Here is a 22,908-nt window from a genome sequence, read left to right on the forward strand (position 1 = left end):
CAGTGAGATACCACCCAAAATCGCGAAATTGATCGAAAAAATACCAACATACCGCCCACATACCACCCAGCGGGAAATTCATCAGCGACATACCGCCGGGCAGTATGCAGACCGTCCGCCTATGCACACTGCCGACATACCGCCCAAAATTGCCAAATTGTTGACTTACCACCAGCATACCGCCGACCCTGCAGACTGCCCTGGAAAAGGTGGTTTTAATTGATCTTCAGTCGGCGGTATGCATCTTCACCTGTGAAAATGTTTTCACCTGTCACCCCCCTCCCCCAGTCTCTTTCTCCCCCCCCCCCAACCAAAGCAATCTCCCCCCGCCCCCCACAAGTAGCGATCTCCCCCACAAATAGCAATCTCCCCCCCCCTCCAAGAAGCAATCTCCCACCAAGAAGCAATCTCTCCACCCCTCCCCTCCCCCCAACTTACCTGCACATCGCTCTCAGGCCGGCAGTCTCTGTCGATTCTGGTCTGTGTCTCTCGGGGGTCGGAGCTTCGCAGCAGCATGCGTGTGCGCACAACCCAGGACCCGAAGATTCCGAGTGAAAAGGACTCACCACTCGCACATCGCCAACTGCACTCCACTCGGCATACCGCCGAGAAAAAACTGATGAAAGCACACACTCCACCCCGGCGGTATGAAACGACATAGCACCGGCATACCGCCGAAAAATGGGCGGACGACCAATTTCGGCCCCACAGAGTGCCAAGTACTTGGAACAAACTCTTGAATAGAGTAATGGAAATGAGAACCAATTAGAGGTTGCAATGGGTAGCATTTAGGATCAGTCTGGATGGATGAACTAAGATGGGTCAAATATCATTTCTCATTTGAAATTATTTTATGATTTTGTGATTGAGAATATTTCCTTTGAAAGCCTCACTATACTTGCTCTGGCTGATGATAGGCATCTATTAATTAAGAATCGCATCTTGCAATGCTGGCAGTTTGGTTTGGGGCAAATACAAAAAAAAAAGAATGATGCATAAACTAAACACAATTGTGACTAATCAGTTATCAACAAAATGAAGGTGTAATTTATATATCTCAACACAAATCATTGCTCAACATTTTGATCTACAAACAACACATTGACGTGTTTCAGTCAGTATATCTCTGCTGGAACGTTTAATTGTGGAATGTCACTTTAACTACAACAGCAAAGCAAAATAACACTGTGTCAAAGAACACAGAGGTTGTCATGGAAGTGAGCATTAAGCATGGATTACAGAGTCCTTAGAACTGCTGAACGAAATGGCTTCCTGTATTGTTACCAGAAGTTGCTTTGTGACGCAGATAAAGGTAATTTACAATACAAGTCAGCATCTAGGTGGTCTAATGAAATGAATACTTCAATAGCTAGACCTAAAAAGGACATGAAGCCATTCACAAGATGATAATCAGGGGCTGGCATTCAGGCGTGATGTCCTTAGGAAAGGACTAAACAAATTGCTGTGATTGATTGGGCTTAAGTCAGGGTGAGGGCAACGCCTGCTGACTCAGCACTTGGGCAGAGAAAAGGCAATTTGGTGAGCAGTACGGCCAACAGCCAAACACAAGGATGAACATATGGGAAAGAACAGAATGGTGCAGCATGAATACTGCACAGATGTGAGTGGAGGTAAGGGAGTCGTTCCATATGGTGCCTTACTGGTCTTCAGTTGGTCATGAATGGCAACAAGCTTCAGTTCAAGACAGCAGAGAGATTTACTGTCAGAACTAATGATGGAAACACGAAGAGCAGAATGTAAGCAGACTGATAAGCTGCTTCTTAGGGGCGACAGGCTGAGCTACTAAATGCAAACTGGGAAATGGACAGCTGTCACGGTTAGGATCATTAGTCCAGTCTCCAACAATGCATCCCTGACACCTTGGTTTAAAGATTTAATGCATACCAGACTGCAAGGGAACAATATGCCAGGGGTATTGCATTAGAGTAATTATTATCCGTCATACCTCATTAATCTGTTTACGAAATCATAGTGGGGGAGGGGGTGATCATTTGGCTGATTCGATTGTCATTGAAATTATACATGGAGAAAGTAACCACAAAACAGAAATATAAATGAATACATCTTCATCTGAAAACCCCTGGAAACATTTCTAACAAACAGTTGTGATTTTTAAAATATTGTCCTTCAGTACTGTGCATGTAATATGATGTCATGATTTCTCATTAGCTAGTTTGGTTGTGAGTCATGGTAATTATTTAAAATCTATTCCTGCTAGGATTCACAAATTGCATTATCCTGTCCTTTGTGCAGTTTAGCTCATCGCATTTAGCGTAACATGTTCAAGTTAGAATTGAGTAATTGCAGCACAGAAAGAGGCCATTTGGTCCATTGGGCCTATGTCGATAGAAATACTTAAAAAAAAAATGTTGCACCAAATGATTGTCCTGGAAATAATTTCTGTTTTTATATCAACATTTGTTAGATTAAGATTTCTATCTGTGCAATATTAATGATGATAGCCTCAAAGTCGATTGAAAAACACGAACGTTTAGACTTGAAGAGAATTTTTGTAGACTTGTAATCATTACATATTTTTGTTCGAAACATCTTGCATAAGTGGAAATCTGATATTAAAAAATCAACTTCATCGTGTTGCACCAGGAAAGATCTGTTTATGGTACATTTATCGAAAGGATTGTAGTCTGCATTGTCCTCTTGAGTATAGATTACTCTGAAGTATTCTCTGATGTATTCTATCTCATGCCCAAATGTATATGTTTATTGTACTGCATTACAACACATTGTTGAGCAACACAAAGCAGACCTCGTGCTGACAAAGCCATCATAGAATTCATTTACATGCATCCATTCAGCCCATCAAATTTGAAAATTACAAAGAAACTGCAATCTGGTGATCTCTTAAATTATTGGCAGTCACACAATAGTGTGCCTTCCAGATTAAAGAGAATTTATCAAATAAAGTAGAGAAGCTGTATTTGCTTAAACAAAAATTTGAACATTTTAAAAGATTTAAAAATGAGTTACTACTACAGTTTTTAATGATTGATAACAATAACTCAAACCTATTGTACACCGTGGAAACATTCAGGCCCGATTTTGCAAAAGCAAATGTGGAAGAAATGTGCAATATATCTATCGAAGCACAACACATCTGGTGATTACAATGATCTAGCTTAAAACAGTTTAACTAAGTAGAAAGTGTACTATACACCGTCTAATGTGGATCAAATAAGTGTATCTTGGATTGATGTTAGCCATGTTTACACACAAATAAAATTAATCCTATTTTAGTTGCATTGTAGTCTGTTGAAATATTTCACTGATTGAGAAGACCATGCATAGACATGATGTAACTTGCTTAGTATAGAGGCAGCAAAACTGTTGCTTGCATTTAAAATAGAAGGGCATTCCTTTCCCTCATTTGCAAAGACCTAAGAGTGTGCCAAACAAAGAAGGGAATCTTTTCTGTCACAATATGGCTCGTGGCCTTTAAACTCTCCATCTGTTTGCCTGACAAGTAATCAAAGCGCGTGGCAGTAACTGGCAGCACTTTGACGGCCCTTCTCACTTTAACTGGAGTGAGAGTAATTTGAACAGATTCATGGTTTCTTACTTGATTGTGTACCAGTGATGGGTTAGCTATGATTTTTTTTACGACTGAGTATTTTTGTGTTTGATTAACATGGCATGAAATGAGCACAGACACTTTGGAATTGTGGTTATATTCTTTAATCAGTGGATTGCCCAAAGGAACATTTAACGTGTTACACAGTTATTTTTAATTGCTGTTTTAATTAAAATATAAACATTGTGAGGTGCAGTTATTTGAAATTAAACTCTTGCTGAGTGACTCTGAGCTACATATGTACCCGTATGTAAATCCTTACACGGTTGCACATCCATTCTGATTAGAAGAGGTCAAATTATAGTCAGCTTTATTTGGGAATGTGTGCTGAAATGTTTTGTATGTCCCTTAGTATTAGTATAATCTTGTGTTTCCAGCTAATAAAGTTAATGCACATGATGTCATATTCCCATATCAGAAAAAACTTGTTCATAAAGTCGGCTCCATGTCAAGCATTCACGTTTTCTTTTACAGACATATTATGAAAAGATTCCAGTTATGTGCTAAAGTTCTCACATAGTACATACCACACTGACATAAAATGGAGAAAAAAAATGAATGCTGCAAATCTGAAATTAAAAAAACGGAATATTCTGGAAATACACAGCAGGTCAGTCAGCATCTGATGAAGGGTAGACATCGGAAACATCATAACCTGCCTTTTTTTTTACAAATGCTGACGGACCTGCTAGTTTCAACATTTTCCATTTTTAGTTCACGCTATATTAATATAAGTAACAGTTAATATCAACTAACAAGCCCAAATTACACACCCATATGCACAGTTTAAATCAGCAGTGTTTTGATATTGCATCGCAAGTTGCCCCTGTTGATTGCAATGTAATGATTTCCTAGCAGATCAAAACCTAAAAGAAATAAAAGACTGTTAGGTTAATGCTGGTTGAACCAAGGACACAGTTATCAGACTGAATAAGACGTCTGAAAAAGTGGTAGACAAATATCAGGTTGTTGCAAATAAAACTCCCAAATGAATCTGTCAGTGAGAGGAATGGAATGTATTTAACTTTGAAGTATGGTGTTTGCTGCCAAATATTTTATTTGCATGGGAAATATGTAAACAGGCAGCTCATGAATCTGTTGTGCAAGGTGACAAAGACTTCGGGGAGCGGAATCAGATCTTCAAAGCAGATTGAAATAATTTTTTTTTGCTAGTCCTTTTCTGCAGTGTTTGGACAACTTGTTTGGACAAGTTTGTCTCCTGTGTGTACGTTTGTAATTTTTAAGTCAATGTTTACTGTTGTTGATAATGAAACAGTCCAATGGTGTTTCAGTACTTGCCATATATTGGAGCCGTACAATAATCAGCCACATTGTATTTCTCACTTTATTCATTAAATGTAAACAGATATAAGAGATATTTTCAAATTGAATGTCAGAGTATCCAAGGTGTTAACTCCTGTGTTGGTATTCACTTTTCTCTCTACATATCTGGGAATCATTGGTATAGGTTTGGTGAAAAAGAACATAGATCATTTACTGTAAATAGCTCAATATCCCTGATCCCTGAACACAACATTGCATGTACACACACCACAGGCATTACTGAACACCTATCTATGTTAGATGTTCATTTTAGTCATATGTCTACTGACCAACATGTAGGTTACAACTGTCTTTTGGTTTTTAGTAAAATTCAACAAACTTCATACCCAAGTTGTATTTTGCCAATAAAAAGCATACTTTCCTGATGCAGTTTAATTCAGACTTTAGTACACTGCTTCTGCCTGGAAAATTATCTTCCAAAAGCAGAAGCATATTTGAACATTTTGCACAGAAAAGTTAATCTGTCTATACTTGCAGATGGTGAGGTTGATTACAGTGCACTGGCTGAAATTAGTTAGCTCGAGTTAGATCAGAGATGCTGAGATCTTCCTGGACTTAATGCTCCATACCAAACTACAAAGTGCATTATTATCGGGAACTATCGGGAAGGAATTATGGGGGTGATTTTGCACTTTTGTGTTGATCACCTTGGCATATCGTCTTTCACGCAGTGCCTCTGCAAGCATGATATCTGGTGATTGGCGGCACTTCTGAGGAAGCACACGGTTAGTCAGATGTTCACTGAACTCAGTGGTGCCATCAGCTCTGCTGTGCCAGCTTCCTTTGGGAAGAGGAGCCTCTGAGTGCACTAATTATCTGCCAAAGCAAGGTCTAGCCATTTCTGTCAACAGATGTGGATGTGAGTATTAAGGTTAAGATTGGGTGAAGTTCTCAATTGGTGGGCACAGAGTACCCAGAGGTTTCTTGTAATTAAAATACTTGGTTAACTCTAAAATGGCTTGCCAGAATTAAAGTCTACACCATTTATTTCAAAGCTTGAAACCTTTTCGGGAAGCTGAACAGATCTAAATATACGCAGTCTCATGAAAGAGCCTAACTTGCCTGACATCCTTCCATAGGTCCTCCTCCTCTTCCAAACAGCTCAGGCAGGTGCCAGTAATGGTGTTGGAATCACCAAAAGCCAACAATTGTCACATGGGCATCCTTTAGAAATACATCCAACATCCGTGAACTTTAGGACATGGCAAGCAAGATGTCTCTGCTCCAGAACGAATATTTAAAGGAAGCATCAGCCTGTTTGAGGTTGACTCTTACTGTACCACTGGTAATCACTCACCCACCCCCCGCCACCCTCCCCCAAAAACATACTCTGTGGTGAAAATTGGACAAAGTTATGAGAGGAATGCATCGTTCATCCATTTCATACTACTAGCCACCCAATTTATGCTGCAACAAAGGGCGATTGGTAGTGAAAAATCCACACTACTGAGTCTGATGGATAATGGGATCACAACAGATACTGCAGTATTACAAGTTTTTAAAATAAAATATTAATTCTCTGTAATAAATAGTAGATTGAATAATTCTTCAATCATGCTATCATAATTATTAGTCCTTTTTGTACGAATATAATTTATTTAGCTCACGGAGCAGACTAGCAGTTTGTGTTTGTATTGAAGGAACAAAATGTGGTAAAAAACTGGAAAAAAAGCCCTCACACAAAATTGAAACCTATTCATTAAGGGCAGGGATCTGAGTGCAACTTGAAGACTTTAAATTAACCTCCAAGTTTAGACGATGGTTATAAACTACTCCAGGTTTGCTTTTGTGATTTGTTGCTCAATTTATATTACTGGATTGTAATCACTCATAGCTATGCATTATATCTCTCTTATATGTAGATATTGTATACACATACATTGGTATGTAGAAAAAAATAGTCAAAAACATAACTAAACCAAAGAAGCATCCAGAACAACAAATTAACTAAAAGCAAATTTGTGCTGAGAGTGAGCTTACACATAAACACAATTGATCATGCAAGAAGCTTAAATAGAAATAAAAGGAAATGCAAATTGAACCTTAATTTTGCTGATTGGAAAAAATGCTGACGATTCTTTTAAGCAGTAGTTGCAAATAATAGTGTTGTGAAAGAAAATACAGATTCCACTGCTATGCTCCATTGTTCCCTGGGGCACCTTCATCTACAGTGCAGGAACAAACACGTGCAGATCGTAATTTTGTTATTTCTCTTTTCCAATCAGGGTCGCTGCATAAACTTCACCAGAGTAAAAGAAAATGAAACTCCATCTCCTCCATGCAATATTGCTGCTGCTCACACGCCCCCACCTCACATTGAATATATTCCTTTAACCCTTGAACCTCCCAGTCCTCCTGCTTCATCAACCAGGTCAGCTGTGAGGAGTCCACCTCCTGGACCACCACCATCTCGTGCCCCCCCTCCTTCACGACCTCCTCCTCGCCCTGCGGTAAGAACCTGACCTCACCAGGATTTATGTTGTTAAAAAGAAAGTCCGTGAAGAAGAAAGAAAAGACCAGGATAAATGGAGAAATACTACTGGACTTCAAACCAAATATTTATTCAATTTATGGGTTTCCTTGAGAGGGTAAAATCTGTTGCTGTGCAGCAAATTTCCATCTGGAGAACCCTAATCAGTAAAACCTCGCTCTAGAGTTAAAGATGATATTGTGTCCACCTAATGTACTATTGGTATGTTTGAACCAGCAGAATTCTGCATGTTTATAAGATTGATTTCAGATTATAATAAACCCTACATTTTTATCTTTTGAAAATTTAATGCACAGGACAGAATTTGCATTGTTTTTGAAAGTTAAAAAATATTGTTTAAAGATCTATATTAAAAAAATCACTAACAACTACTTTATGAATCTGATGCTCAAATACGTGTTGATGCTGATAGTGATCATTTTGACCATCTGCTGCAAATGTCATGGGCCTTGAATTTCCTGCGGAGGCGCCACCCAGAAGTTGCATCCGAAATTACGCCTATTCCCGCACTGTTTTGCCAATGCCAAATTACGCTTAGATTTCCTGCCAATCTCAATTCATCGAAAGTAAAAATTGGCGTAAATCAGCATAAACAATTGGAGCCCATGGCAAGCGCTGAACCCATACCATATATTCTTTAAATTAATGTTTCAACTCACTTAACCATCGTTCATGCAGAAAAGGCGCAGCATGTTTTAAGAATCCGCAGTCAGAGAAGCTTTTCATTTTTTATTGTCACTTATACTGATGCAATAAAAATGCATTCAAAGAAGCAGAAATTACAGAGAAGGTCGCGGTGAGAATAAATTTATAAAACATACACTCAAAAAATTGTAATAAAACACCAGAAAAATGACATTCCTGCTGTGTCTGAAAATCTGGTCGTATTTTGAAGAGTGCCTCTGAGCAAGCACAACTATAGAAACTCGCATACGAGGTTCTGTAACTTGGGGGCGAGACCATTATGGGCAGAGATGCATTTGGGCAGAGGGATCAATAAATGATTGTGATAGATGGAGGAGTTTTGGGCGTATTCTACTTGCGCACACAACTCACTTACGCTTCAAATTTCACAATCTTTTAGGCTGCATATTTGCTTTGCCACCCCGATTGCGCCCAAAGACATGCACAAGTACGCAGGAAATTCAAGGGCAGGATTTCAATTTCAGAGTACTATTATTACAGATTTAATTAGGTGATACTGTTAAGCATTCTTCACATTCGCCATATACTTAAGAGTGCAAGATCATAGTAATTGACCATCAGCTCCAAGGTAACTAGGTTCTTGTTTATTTTTTATAGTTAAAGATAGATGTTCTAACAAAGTGAAGCCATAGCTAGGGAAGGGGTTCTCGTAGATAATTAATGTGGTTAAAGCCAAAGGCTAGTTGACCTGTGGGACAACTTTTTAAAGTTGCTGGTTGATGCTATTTGACAATGATTAACCTCGTAATTGATTAATTCACAGGACTTTGAGCGGTGATTTCAGTTATACTTGAGTTCTTTTGTATATGGTTAGTGACCCTAAACTGTACTCTACCTAAACAATAGTCCTAATCTAGGCAACGTTCTTGCTAGCCTTGAATTTTAAAATGTTGCAGAGGGACTTTGTTGAATTGTGTGCAGGTTGTGACCCAAGTTATTCTGTTCTTCAAACATGTATAGTTGAACTTGCTCTTCTTATAGAATTTATTAGCTAGCTTCCAAACAGCAGGATTGTTCTTTGTGCCAAGATCTGCATAACAATTTAAACTGCAGATAATAGCTCATAGAAAACATTTAAGAGTTTAATCTGGTTTTGGAAATGCTTGTCCGCTGGATGTTAAGCACTTTATAGTTATTTCAGTGTAAATATTAAGAGGCCAGATCCTTTTCCAGACCACATCAAATTATACAATTCTGGTTATCTACTTTATTCCTTACAAATTAGATTGTACTACCTGTATTTGCTTCAGGGCAGAGGTACATTTTGGTGACACATGACAATGTCTACTGTAGTGTTTTATAAACAGATGAGATACATCAGTCCCATACTGGTAAAGAAAATATTGTATGGTTTTGTGATATTGGGGGGGGGGGGAGGGGAATCAAATTTTACTGCAGGACAGTTAAATATTAATTTACTAAACTGTGGTCTAGGTGTAGGTACTTGAATCTGAGTAAAGGTGGCCACTAAATCCTCAAGATGCTAGATGCATGCAGTAGTAAATAGTGGAGCAAGCATCATTGTGCTTGAGCAGTATATGGATATTTTGCTTTATTAACATTTAATACATAAAAATGTTACTTGCCTCCCTCTTATAAACTAACCATTAATGACTTGTAATTTTGTTTGACATTGGTTATCTGATGGATGGACTGGCAGAACAATTTGGTGAGTAAGTGAACAAGCTGTGCAATCATAAATTGAGTTACAGCTCTAGAAAGGCAAAGAGAAATGCATCAACGTTTCAGTGGCACAGTTGCACAACTTAATAGAATCATCACGATGAAAATAGGGATTCACTATTAATTTGGCTAATCTCTATCTTAACCCCTAGATTTATGCAGTTTTCAAAACATAGACCAAAGGGATTAAAATAACCTCAACACTGTTTTTGTGTTGCGGTGAAGGCCATTAGTTAGATTCGATTTAAACTCACAAAAGAAATTCAAGTGATCCACATTACCCTACAGCAACATTGTGCAAGGATGCACAGGACTCTTGAAAGATGATGTTGTCTAATGGGCAGTGGCAGCCTGCACCACTGGGGGCTTGCCTTGGCAAAACGGTTAACAAAAATTTTAAATGATATTGCCTAATAGTTTATTTTCTTTCATTAAAGCCCAGTTTTCTGTCAATTTAGTAAGTAAACTATCACCAATTGCTTCAAAAGAAAGACCTCACTACGGACAACGTGGAACAAACACTAACTTCGGTCTGAGCTGTTCAACTGTTGTGTGGTTTTATTTCATTAGAACTTCTTATAGAAGCTATATGCCGTAATTTTTTGACAAACAAAATCTTTTCCATTTTTTAGTTTTGTTTCCTAATGTTTTTTATTGACTGATTGTCTTCTTAATGTTGATAAAATTGCCACTTTGGAATCAGGACTTGAAAGAGCTAAACTGCCCATATCATGTATCACCACAGTAATCTGTACTTTTATTATTTTTAAACAACATTGTATAAGTTTCCTGAAACAAATTGAGATAAAACAATTGGAAATCAGAACTAAACAGGAGTGTTGGAAATACACAGCAGGTCAGTCAGCACAGAAAGGAAAGACATGTAAATATTTTGGGTGGAACCTTTTGGATGCTGACCTGTGTATTTCCAGCATTATCTGGGTTTTTTTTTTGAATCGCATTGCATTAAAATTCAACAGTGTGATTCATTCTGTTCAAGAGAGAAAATGCTAGAAATATTTAGCAGGTCAGGCAACATCGTGAGAGGAATTTCAGTGCTGAAATTCATTCCAGCAATGTGTTAGTTTGGTCACATAGCTGGTACAGAACACTGTGAGGTGCTTAGAACATGTAATTGCAAATGTATCAGAACAATCACAAATTTACAATACATGTGAGGATCCTCATCAATAAACTATGTATCTGTTACATCTACAGAATATGCATTTTGGAATTGTACAAAAGAAATCTTTTAATACTAAAATGCCAAAATTATGTTTTACAGTAAGATTTCTTTTCAATATGTTTTCATGAGCATTGGCATCAAACTGTTATAACTCTGCATCTGTGATGATAACTATGTACTTTTCCCTTTTGTCTGTAATGTTAATATCACTAATAAACTGCAATTCTTTTACATAAAATTACTTACTAACTTTTTTTGTTGATAAAAGAGATGCAATGAACCCATAGACTGCAGGTTTGGGGAAATGATTGTCTCCCTGAGTCATATGGTCTTGTATTATTACAGTAATTACGCTATGTTAATGTCAAGGACAAAACTTTATTCCTACAACATAAACCCTAAGCTGCAAAAATTAACAAAAGAGCATAATTATATTGAAAATAATATTTTAAACATTTTGGGCCCAAGTTTCCACACACGCCTAGAACGGCGCAGTCCAGACCTGGACGCCCGTTTTTCGCGCCACAAAAAATCCTCGGTATTCTCCACCTACTTGCAGGTCCTCTGGCCCTCGGCGCAGCCAGCACGAGCTGTGGGGGGGCGGAGCCAGGTCCCTGCGCTGAAAACAGTGCCGGGACCTCTGCACATGCGCGCTACAGTGGGCGCGCAAGTGCAGTAGCTCCAGGCGCCGAACTGTGTGGAAGGGGCCCGAAGCACGCAGCCCCTAGCCCTGGCTGAATGGCCTCACTGGGGCTGCGTGAATAAGGCTCCTCCCACGGCCAGCTCCTGCTTATTACTTTTGATTGCTTATTACTTTTTGTGGTTTGTTTAGTGCTTTGTAAGTCTTGGTGCAGGTCCTCTCAGCTTCCTTGTATTTTTTATTTGTTATTGAATGCTTATTTTTGTGCTTTGTTTAGTGCTTTGTAAGTCTTGGTGCTTTAAATGTACTAACCTGTGCCGCATTCTTAAATGCCCGCAATGTTTTTCAGAGCTGGCCACATACGCTGACCTAAGTCGATTTGGAGTAAGTTTTAGCTGGCCAAAGTGGCATAAATGGTCAAAACTGGCGTAAGTGGCCTTTTGAAAAAAAAAAACTCAACTAAAAAAAATCGTAACTAACTGAGTTACTCTGGAGCAAGTTTCTTGGGAAAAATGACGTTTTTTAACTTACTCCAAAAAAAATTGGAGCAAGTCATGGCCAAAATTTCTCCATTCTATCATTTCTCTTTCTACCTAATCTACCTTTTATGTATATTTATAAAAATAACTTTTAAAACACCATGCATGTCTTATTTTTGTCTTCCTCTTAGTTATTCCATTTTGGAACATGTTAAAAGTGGGGTTAATTAACTAAAACTAGCACTGCCGGCTATTTTATAGCCAACCGAAGCCTAAGCAGTAATGGCTGACTTGTCCCTGATGTGTTTCATTCATAAAAATGCAGGAAGGAACTGCATGCTAAGGGTTAACACGAGCCCAATTACATGTCATTGAAATGGTGTAGTATTGAGTCTCCATGATTGTCCCATTAAAACACAACTTTTTCTTTTTCACTAAAGTAATCCTTGCAATTTATGACGTCACACATTTTATTTACAATTAAAACAGACTCTTCCTGTTACATGAAGTGACTTTGGATCAAAACATCACAGAAGGAAAAGCGGAGAAGTAATACAAGATGCAAACTTAAACGAGAAAGCGCACAACCAGAAAAACATCTGGAACGTAGAATATCTATTCAAAAAAAGTTGCCTAGGAGTGCTGTAACTTTATTTTCTACACTATTAAAAATCTTGGCCAGGTGTGCATTGCCTATGCACAAATGTTACTTTCTGCAGCATGTTTTATGTTTACATTTAGAATTAACCTTCTAATCTAAATATGTATAATGAGAAATCCTATGGAAAAAATTTATAGTGGGAAAACTCTATAGTTAAAGAACTCATCAGTACTGAAAGGCACCACTCTCTGGAATTCCTTATCTAAACCTTTCCACCTTACCCTCTCCCTTTAAAATTCTAAGTTAAAGGTGCTGTATGAATGCAAGTGTTTATTGCTTGAACTAATTTTCTCTCTTCTCTAATGTACCTGAAAACCACCTTGGAGAATAAGATTAAAAACTGGTGCATTATTAAAGATAATGTACTGCCAACTCTTTTGCTTCCTCAGAGACAGAAAGAAGTTAATGTTCCTTAATATCTTGAAATACTGTTTAACTATCCTTGCCTTGTTCTCGTTCTCTTCTTTAAAAACATTACTAAGCTTTAGGCTACCTTAGGAACCAGCCAAAGTGACATCTATTCCATAAGAGAACAAATGACATCCAACTTCCAATTAAAATAAAGGCCTGTAATGTTTCTTGGAGCATGGCTGATGAAACAATCACCATGGGCCTTTCTTCCAAATCCACTGCATGGCTTTGCTACAAAGAATATCAACATCTTCTGCTAATATATATCTCAGCCTCCACTTTGCCAGCAGGTATAAATGGGGTTGAGCTAACCCAATACAAAAGTGCACCCATGCCCATAGTTGGAGGGGGGGGGGGGGGCGGTTGGGGGGGTTATGCCAAATATTGTGTTACAATGCCCACCTTCTAACTTGAGAAGGCTACAGTCCAGGAAGCATAAAGTCCAGTACAGAAACAGCTCTTAAAGGGCTGCAGATCACCTTAAAAGAGAAAGTTGCCATGATGACAGAAAAGTGGACCACTTGTCTACTTGTTCACAATCATAACTGAGGCATGTGAGCAACACTGGTCCCCTTGATGCTACAGAGTTGGAGGTCCTGATGTGCTAGGTGCACCAAATGACAGTGGCCCTATTTGGGGCTAAAGCAGAGGTGCCAGTTGTATGGAGTTGTATGGACCAAGTCAATACAGTCACCCAGCTCCCTTGTATCTGACTGCCAAAGAGGAAGAAGTGTGCTCGTATCAACAACAAGGTGAAGGCAACTGTACTCCTCGCTCTTAAAGACTAAAGAAAGACTTGCAATTATATAATGCCTTTCATGATCTCAGGATGTTCCAAAGTGCTTTACAGCCAATGAAATAGTTTTGAAGTGTATTCACTATTGTAATGTAGGAAACATGGCCTCCAATTTGCGCACAGCAAGCTCCCATAAACAGCAATGAGATAATGACCAGGTATTCTCTTTTAACGATGTTGGTTGAGGGATAAATATTGGCCAGGACATCAGGGAGAACTTCCCAGCTCTTCTTAGAAATAGTGCCATGGGATCGTTTACATTTACCTCGGTTTAATGTCTCATCCGAAAGAAATGCACATTAAACACACATTGGAAGGTACCATTTGAAACATTATGTACAATCATTGCCCTTTTGCACATGCTCTTTCATTTTCCCCATGTTTGCATAGCACACTTTTTTTGAAGGTGCAAATGGCAGCTGAGAAATGGCAAATAGATGCTGAGGGTGTCCAGGCCAAAGTGCTTGTCTGCTATTGGGGGTTTTTATAGTGTGGTCAGTAACCATGGATACAGTGAATAGCCCTGTTCTCCTAAGAGTCATCCAAGCAGTGTTTCTTCTCCTTTAAATGATACAGGCATCATGGAATTCCACAGAATGAAGACATTGTGTTGTTTCCGGGATAATGGCCATTGATTTGCATGATGATGTTTCTGTGGTAACATACCACCCTGAACATTAAGTATAAACCCTTCCTCTTCATGAAGACCATAGGTTATAATGATAGCCTGCCTATGTGTGACTCTTTCCACCGAAGGAATCCCTGCCACCTATTGAAAGCCTCCCATCCTGTTCATCTGATGCCTCGTTCAACAGGGAAAGAGGCAAAAGTGTTGCCCCTTGCAAACATAGTGGTTGGCACATGCCTGATACATGTGCATATTGCAGACTCCTTGATGTAGCAGATGTCTCCTGCTGGCTTGGACGCATGTAGTAGCATGAAAGCTTCATGCTGTGATAACGACTTGTCCAGGAAGAGCCTTACATGATCCAGATGTAGTGCGCTGATCATTGGCACTACTATTTGGCAGCCTGTCTTGTGAAGCGGACTCAACAACACCAGGTCTCCTCTGGCATAGAATTGCATAGAATTTTACAGCACAGAAGCAGGCCATTCGGCCCAACAGATCAATGCTGCTGTTTATGAGCCTACTCATACCTTACTTCATCTCATCCTATCACCAGATCTTTCTATTCCTTTCTCCCTCATGTACTTAGCTAGCTTCCACTTAAATGCGTCATCCAATTTAGCACAGCCCATTGTGGCTTCCCTCAGAGTACCAGGGCCTATACCAGGGCCTATCTGGCTCGGACACTTGGGGTGAAGGCATGTCCAGATATATCTCCTGGGATATTGACAGATGCGGCTAAAATACCTCAAAGATTGTTTGTGCATCTATTTGTTAGTCCTTGAGGAACCTCGCTTCCTCACGTCAATTAGAAACATAGAAACATAGAAAATAGGTGCAGGAGTAGGCCATTCGGCCCTTCTAGCCTGCACCGCCATTCAATGAGTTCATGGCTGAACATTCAACTTCAGTACCCCATTCCTGCTTTCTCGCCATACCCCTTGATCCCCCTAGCAGTAAGGACCTCATCTAACTCCTTTTTGAATATATTTAGTGAATTGGCCTCAACAACTTTCTGTGGTAGAGAATTCCACAGGTTCACCACTCTCTGGGTGAAGAAGTTCCTCCGCATCTCGGTCCTAAATGGCTTACCCCTTATCCTTAGACTGTGACCCCTGGTTCTGGACTTCCCCAACATTGGGAACATTCTTCCTGCATCTAACCTGTCTAACCCCGTCAGAATTTTATATGTTTCTATGAGGTCCCCTCTCATTCTTCTGAACTCCAGTGAATACAAGCCCAGTTGATCCAGTCTTTCTTGATAGGTCAGTCCCTCCATCCCGGGAATCAGTCTGGTGAACCTTCGCTGCACTCCCTCAATAGCAAGAATGTCCTTCCTCAGGTTAGGAGACCAAAACTGTACACAATACTCCAGGTGTGGCCTCACCAATGCCCTGTACAACTGTAGCAACACCTCCCTGCCCCTGTACTCAAATCCCCTTGCTATGAAGGCCAACATGCCATTTGCTTTCTTAACCGCCTGCTGCACCTGCATGCCAACCTTCAATGACTGATGTACCATGACACCCAGGTCTCTTTGCACCTCCCCTTTTCCTAATCTGTCACCATTCAGATAATAGTCTGTCTCTCTGTTTTTACCACCAAAGTGGATAACCTCACATTTATCCACATTATACTTCATCTGCCATGCATTTGCCCACTCACCTAACCTATCCAAGTCGCTCTGCAGCCTCACAGCATCCTCCTCGCAGCTCACACTGCCACCCAACTTAGTGTCATCCGCAAATTTGGAGATACTACATTTAATCCCCTCATCTAAATCATTAATGTACAGTGTAAACAGCTGGGGCCCCAGCACAGAACCTTGCGGTACCCCACTAGTCACTGCCTGCCATTCTGAAAAGTACCCATTTACTCCTACTCTTTGCTTCCTGTCTGACAACCAGTTCTCAATCCATGTCAGTACACTACCCCCAATCCCATGTGCTCTAACTTTGCACATCAATCTCTTGTGTGGGACCTTGTCGAACGCCTTCTGAAAGTCCAAATATACCACATCAACTGGTTCTCCCTTATCCACTCTACTGGAAACATCCTCAAAAAATTCCAGAAGATTTGTCAAGCATGATTTCCCTTTCACAAATCCATGCTGACTTGGACCTATCATGTCACCTCTTTCCAAATGCACTGCTATGACATCCTTAATAATTGATTCCATCATTTTACCCACTACCGATGTCAGGCTGACCGGTCTATAATTCCCTGTTTTCTCTCTCCCTCCTTTTTTAAAAAGTGGGGTTACATTGGCTACCCTCCACTCCATAGGAACTGATCCAGAGTCAATGGAATGTTGGAAAATGACTGTCAACGCATCCACTATTTCCAAGGCCACCTCCTTAAGTACTCTGGGATGCAGTCCATCAGGCCCTGGGGATTTATCGGCCTTCAATCCCATCAATTTCCCCAACACAATTTCCCGGCTAATAAGGATTTCCCTCAGTTCCTCCTCCTTACTAGACCCCCCGACCCCTTTTATAACCGGAAGGTTGTTCGTGTCCTCCTTCGTGAATACCGAACCAAAGTACTTGTTCAATTGGTCCGCCATTTCTTTGTTCCCCGTTATGACTTCCCCTGATTCTGACTGCAGGGGACCTACATTTGTCTTTACTAACCTTTTTCTCTTTACATATCTATAGAAACTTTTGCAATCCGTCTTAATGTTCCCTGCAAGCTTCTTCTCATACTCCATTTTCCCTGCCCTAATCAAACCCTTTGTCCTCCTCTGCTGAGTTCTAAATTTCTCCCAGTCCCCAGGTTCGCTGCTATTTCTGGCCAATTTGTATGCCACTTCCTTGGCTTTAATACTATCCCTGATTTCCCTTGATAGCCACGGTTGAGCCACCTTCCCTTTTTTATTTCTATGCCAGACAGGAATGTACAATTGTTGTAGTTCATCCATGCGGTCTCTAAATGTCTGCCATTGCCCATCCACAGTCAACCCCTTAAGTATCATTCGCCAATCCATCTCAGCCAATTCACGCCTCATACCTTCAAAGTTAGCCTTCTTTAAGTTCTGGACCATGGTCTCTGAATTAACTGTTTCATTCTCCATCCTAATGCAGAATTCCACCATATTATGGTCACTCTTCCCCAAGGGGCCTCGCACAACGAGATTGCTAATTAATCCTTTCTCATTACATAACACCCAGTCTAAGATGGCCTCCCCCCTAGTTGGTTCCTCGACATATTGGTCTAAAAAACCATCCCTTATGCACTCCAGAAAATCCTCCTCCACCGTATTGCTTCCAGTTTGGTTAGCCCAATCTATGTGCATATTAAAGTCACCCATTATAACTGCTGCACCTTTATTGCACGCACCCCTAATTTCCTGTTTGATGCCCTCCCCAACATCACTACTACTGTTTGGAGGTCTGTACACAACTCCCACTAACGTTTTTTGCCCTTTCGTGTTCTGCAGCTCTACCCATATAGCAATATGTTCAGAACCCAAAGGAATACCCATTCTCACCTCTGTAAGGCACTACATCAAAGCTAGTAATAATCAAGAATAATGAAGGTATTTAATCGGGGCGGGGAGGGAAGAACTGCAAAAGTGGAGAACTACCCAACAAAACCAACTAATGCATGCAGTAAAATGCAGCCAAAGGTACAGAAAACATAACCCTCCCCCATAATAAATCAATTAAAAAAAAATTACATTCTCCCTTTAAGAGGCCTAGCTCAGCAGGCATATCTCCCGACTCCATTGTGCCCAATTGCGTTACAAGCATACTTTTGGCTAAAGTCCTAGAATTCAAGGCTTACACCGTTACACTAGGACTGATACTTTAAAATGAAGCGGCACATGCGGTTAGTGCAGCCTGATCATTCAGGCCCAAAATCAGCCATTGGAAATCCGAGCTCCCGGTCAATTAGGTGCTTGAGGTCGGACACTCAATTTTCCAACCCACGGCATCTGAGGCCCTGCTACAAGCCACTAATGACACTGGTTAAAAAAGCAGTACACAATAAATTTACACTTAAGTATCTGTTCAAAATCAATTTAAAATTGCATTATGGATAAATTTGAAACTGAGCCATACAAATCTCCAGCCTGTAGTGTTGGTGGAACTCAGCCAGGGTTCCAAAATGTAAAGCAATTTTGAAATTCAATTTTGGATTAGAGATATTTCTGCCAGATTACCAATCCTACCACCTTACCATTAAGACTTTATAAATTTCCACTTGAATAGGTGGGCAGAACTTTGTTTATAACATCTCACTCAAAGGTCAGCAGGTCTCACAATGCAGCACTCCCACAGTACACAAGAACATAAGAAATAGGAGCAGGAGTAGGCCATTTGGCCCCTCGAGCCTACTCCGCCATTTCATAAGATCATGGCTGATCTGATTATGGACTCCGTTCCATTTCCCTGCCTGCTCCCCATAACCCTTTATTCCCTTATAGCTCAAAACTCTGTCTATCTCCACCTTAAATATATTCAATGACCCAGCCTCCACAGGTCTCTGGGGCAGAGAATTCCACTGATTTACAACCCTCTGAAAGAAGAAATTCCTCCTCATCTAAGTTTTAAATGGGTGATCCCTTATTCTGAGACTATCTTATAGGTTTCAATAAGATCACCTCTCATTCTTCTGAACTCCAATGAGTAAAGTCCCAACCTACTCAACCTATCTTCATCTCTGGAATCAACTGAGTGAACCTTCTCTGAACAGCCTCCAATGCAAGTATACCCTTCCTTAAATACGGAGACCAAAACTGCATAAAGTACTCCAGTACTGCACTGAATTGTCAGGCTAGATTAGTAGGAGTGGCTACAACTGGCCTCAATGCCCCTGGGACTGACCAGAAGAAACTCTGTCACGGTTCCTGTAATGTATTTGCTTCAAGGGTTCTTTGCTTAATAATTCACAGCAACACATTGCTGTTAAGAACTAATTGGTTTCTTAGCAAAGGTTTAACAATCACACCACGACACATCACCAGTTCATCCACCAGGCTCACAACCACCTGCCTCATCGTGGATCCCCTGAACCCAACTGGCTGGGGTTTTATTGAGTCTTGCGAACATCACGTGACTGGCTAAGCCACTCACAACTCAACAGCTCTACAACTATTTTAGTTGTATCAGTAATCAAGTGTGCCCCCTGATTAAAGGGATGGGGGGGGGGCACACTCCAAAAACTTTTCAAGTGCCCCCTTGTTTTTTTTTTGAGGGCACTAAAAACACAAGTTATAAAAGTGCCCCCTGGCTAAAAGGTAGGGGGTGGGCATTAAAACCGGCACAATAAACAAATTAAACTTTAGACAAAAGACATCAAATTAAAATTTGGTTGCCGGGGGTGATGATGCACTCTAATCCCTCTGACGCCCACCTCTCGCGGAAGGCCGCGAGCGTACCGGTGGACACCACGTGCTCCATTTCCAGGGACACCCTGGCTCGGATGTAACCGCGGAAGACAGGCAGGCAGTCGGGCTGAACGACCCCCTCAACCGCCCGCTGCCTGGACCGGCTGATGGCCACCTTGGCCATGCCCAGGAGCAGTCCTACGAGGAGGCCCTCAGACCTACCCGCTCCCTTCCGCACAGGATACCCAAAGATCAGAAGTGTGGGACTGAAGTACAACCAGAATTTGAGGAGCAGCCCCTTTCAACAGCTCTACAACTCTTTTTGGTTGTAAACAAAATAATCATTAAATCAAGTGCCCCCTGATGAAAAGAGGAGGACATCCCAAACATTTTTCAAGTGCCCCTTTTTTTTTTGTGGGGTTTTTCAGGGCAGTAAAAGCACAAATTATACAAGTGCCCCCTGGCTAAAAGGGGGGGGGACACTAAAACCCGGCACAATAAACAAATTAAACTTTCAACATATAAAATCAAATTAAAATTTGGTTGCCGGGGGTGATGATGCACTCCAATCCCTCTGGCGCCCAGCTCTCGCGGAAGGCCGCGAGCGTACCGGTGGACACCGCGTGCTCCATCTCCAGGGACACCCTGGCGCGGATGTACGCGCGGAAGAGAGGCAGGCAGTCAGGCTGAACGACCCCCTCGACCGCCCGCTGCCTGGACCGGCTGATGACATCCTTGGCCATGCCCAGGAGCAGTCCTACGAGGAGGCCTTCGGACCTACCCGCTCCCCTCCGCACAGGGTGCCCAAAGATCAGGAGTGTGGGACTGAAGTGCAGCCAGAAATTGAGGAGAAGCCACTTTCAATAGCTCTACAGTTCTTTTGGAGAAAAACATAATTAATTAAATCAAGTGCCTCCTAATCTGGGGGACACTCCAACCACCTATCAATGCCCTTTTTTTTTTGTGTTTTTGCTGGAGTTTTTTTTGGGACACTAAAAGCATAAATATATACAAGTGCCCCCTATAAAAGGGGAGGGGACACTAAACCCCGGCAATTAAAACAAATTAAACTTTAAAACATATAAAATCAGATTAAAATTTGGTTGCCGGGGGTGATGATGCACTCCAGTCCCTCCGGTGCCCAACTTTAACGGAAGGCCACGAGCGTACCAGTGGACACCGCGTGCTCCATCTCCAGGGACACCCTGGCTCGGATGTAAGCACGGAAGAGAGGCAGGCAGTCAGGCTGAACGACCCCCTCGACCGCCCGCTGCCTGGACCGGCTGATGACACCCTTGGCCATGCCCAGGAGCAGTCCTACGAGGAGGCCTTCGGACCTACCCGCTCCCCTCCGCACAGGGTGCCCAAAGATCAGGAGTGTGGGACTGAAGTGCAGCCAGAAATTGAGGAGAAGCCACTTTCAATAGCTCTACAGTTCTTTTGGAGAAAAACATAATTAATTAAATCAAGTGCCTCCTAATCTGGGGGACACTCCAACGACTTATCAATGCCCTTTTTTTTTTGTGTTTTTGCTGGAGTTTTTTTTGGGACACTAAAAGCATAAATATATACGAGTGCCCCCTATAAAAGGGGAGGGGACACTAAACCCCGGCAATTAAAACAAATTAAACTTTAAAACATATAAAATCAGATTAAAATTTGGTTGCCGGGGGTGATGATGCACTCCAGTCCCTCCGGTGCCCAACTTTAACGGAAGGCCACGAGCGTACCAGTGAACACCGCGTGCTCCATCTCCAGGGACACCCTGGCTCGGATGTAAGCACGGAAGAGAGGCAGGCAGTCAGGCTGAACGACCCCCTCGACCGCCCGCTGCCTGGACCGGCTGATGACACCCTTGGCCATGCCCAGGAGCAGTCCTACGAGGAGGCCTTCGGACCTACCCGCTCCCCTCCGCACAGGGTGCCCAAAGATCAGGAGTGTGGGACTGAAGTGCAGCCAGAAATTGAGGAGAAGCCACTTTCAATAGCTCTACAGTTCTTTTGGAGAAAAACATAATTAATTAAATCAAGTGCCTCCTAATCTGGGGGACACTCCAATCACTTATCAATGCCCTTTTTTTTTTGTGTTTTTGCTGGAGTTTTTTTTGGGACACTAAAAGCATAAATATATACAAGTGCCCCCTATAAAAGGGGAGGGGACACAAAACCCCGGCAATTAAAACAAATTAAACTTTAAAACATATAAAATCAGATTAAAATTTGGTTGCCGGGGGTGATGATGCACTCCAGTCCCTCCGGTGCCCAACTTTAACGGAAGGCCACGAGCGTACCGGTGGACACCGCGTGCTCCATCTCCAGGGGCACCCTGGCTTGGATGTAAGCACGGAAGAGAGGCAGGCAGTCAGGCTGAACGACCCCCTCGACCGCCCGCTGCCTGGACCGGCTGATGGCACCTTTGGCCATGCCCAGTGGCAGTTCTACGAGGAGGCCCTCGGACCTACCCGCTCCCCTCCGCACAGGGTGCCCAAAGATCAGGAGTGTGGGACTGAAGTGCAACCAGAATTTGAGGAGCAGCCCCTTTCAACAGCTCTACAAACCTGTGAGCATACTCACAGGTGCATACATTATAATTCCTAATTTGCGTGTTCTCCATCCACCTGATGTAGAGTGCCTGTGAATTTCAGATGAAGACAGCATCAAGCTTAGCTGTGATCGTCTTGCAGTTGAATAACCCACTGACAATCACTGTCAAAGGTCTCACATGAAGAATGACCACTTAAGTGAGCTACCAGAGGTCTGCTGGCGCCTGTGAAGCAGAACCCAGGAAGACAGCACTTTCAGGAGAGAGGAAGAGAGAACCAAAGGTTGAAAAGGGGTGAGAACTGTAAATCCTGTGATAGCACGAAAGGGATCACGGTACAAAACAAAATGCACTAGAAATAACTTTCATACCTAAGTGTCAGCTTGGCTCAGTGGTAGTAT

General features: G+C 41.6%; 1 protein-coding gene across 1 annotated transcript in view; it reads left to right on the forward strand.

Moving 5' to 3' along the window:
- Window positions 1–9,514, forward strand: part of LOC139234901 (anthrax toxin receptor 1-like) — a 124,879-nt gene extending 115,365 nt beyond the window's left edge. Inside the window, exon 18 of the mRNA XM_070865762.1 lies at window positions 7,180–9,514. Within this exon, the coding sequence (XP_070721863.1) occupies window positions 7,180–7,416 (237 nt within the window). The 3' untranslated portion in view covers window positions 7,417–9,514. The remainder of the gene's footprint in view (window positions 1–7,179) is intronic.
- Window positions 9,515–22,908: the final 13,394 nt, after the last annotated feature.

This window comes from Pristiophorus japonicus, chromosome 22 (genome assembly GCF_044704955.1).
Source record: "Pristiophorus japonicus isolate sPriJap1 chromosome 22, sPriJap1.hap1, whole genome shotgun sequence".
NCBI lineage: Eukaryota > Metazoa > Chordata > Chondrichthyes > Pristiophoridae > Pristiophorus > Pristiophorus japonicus.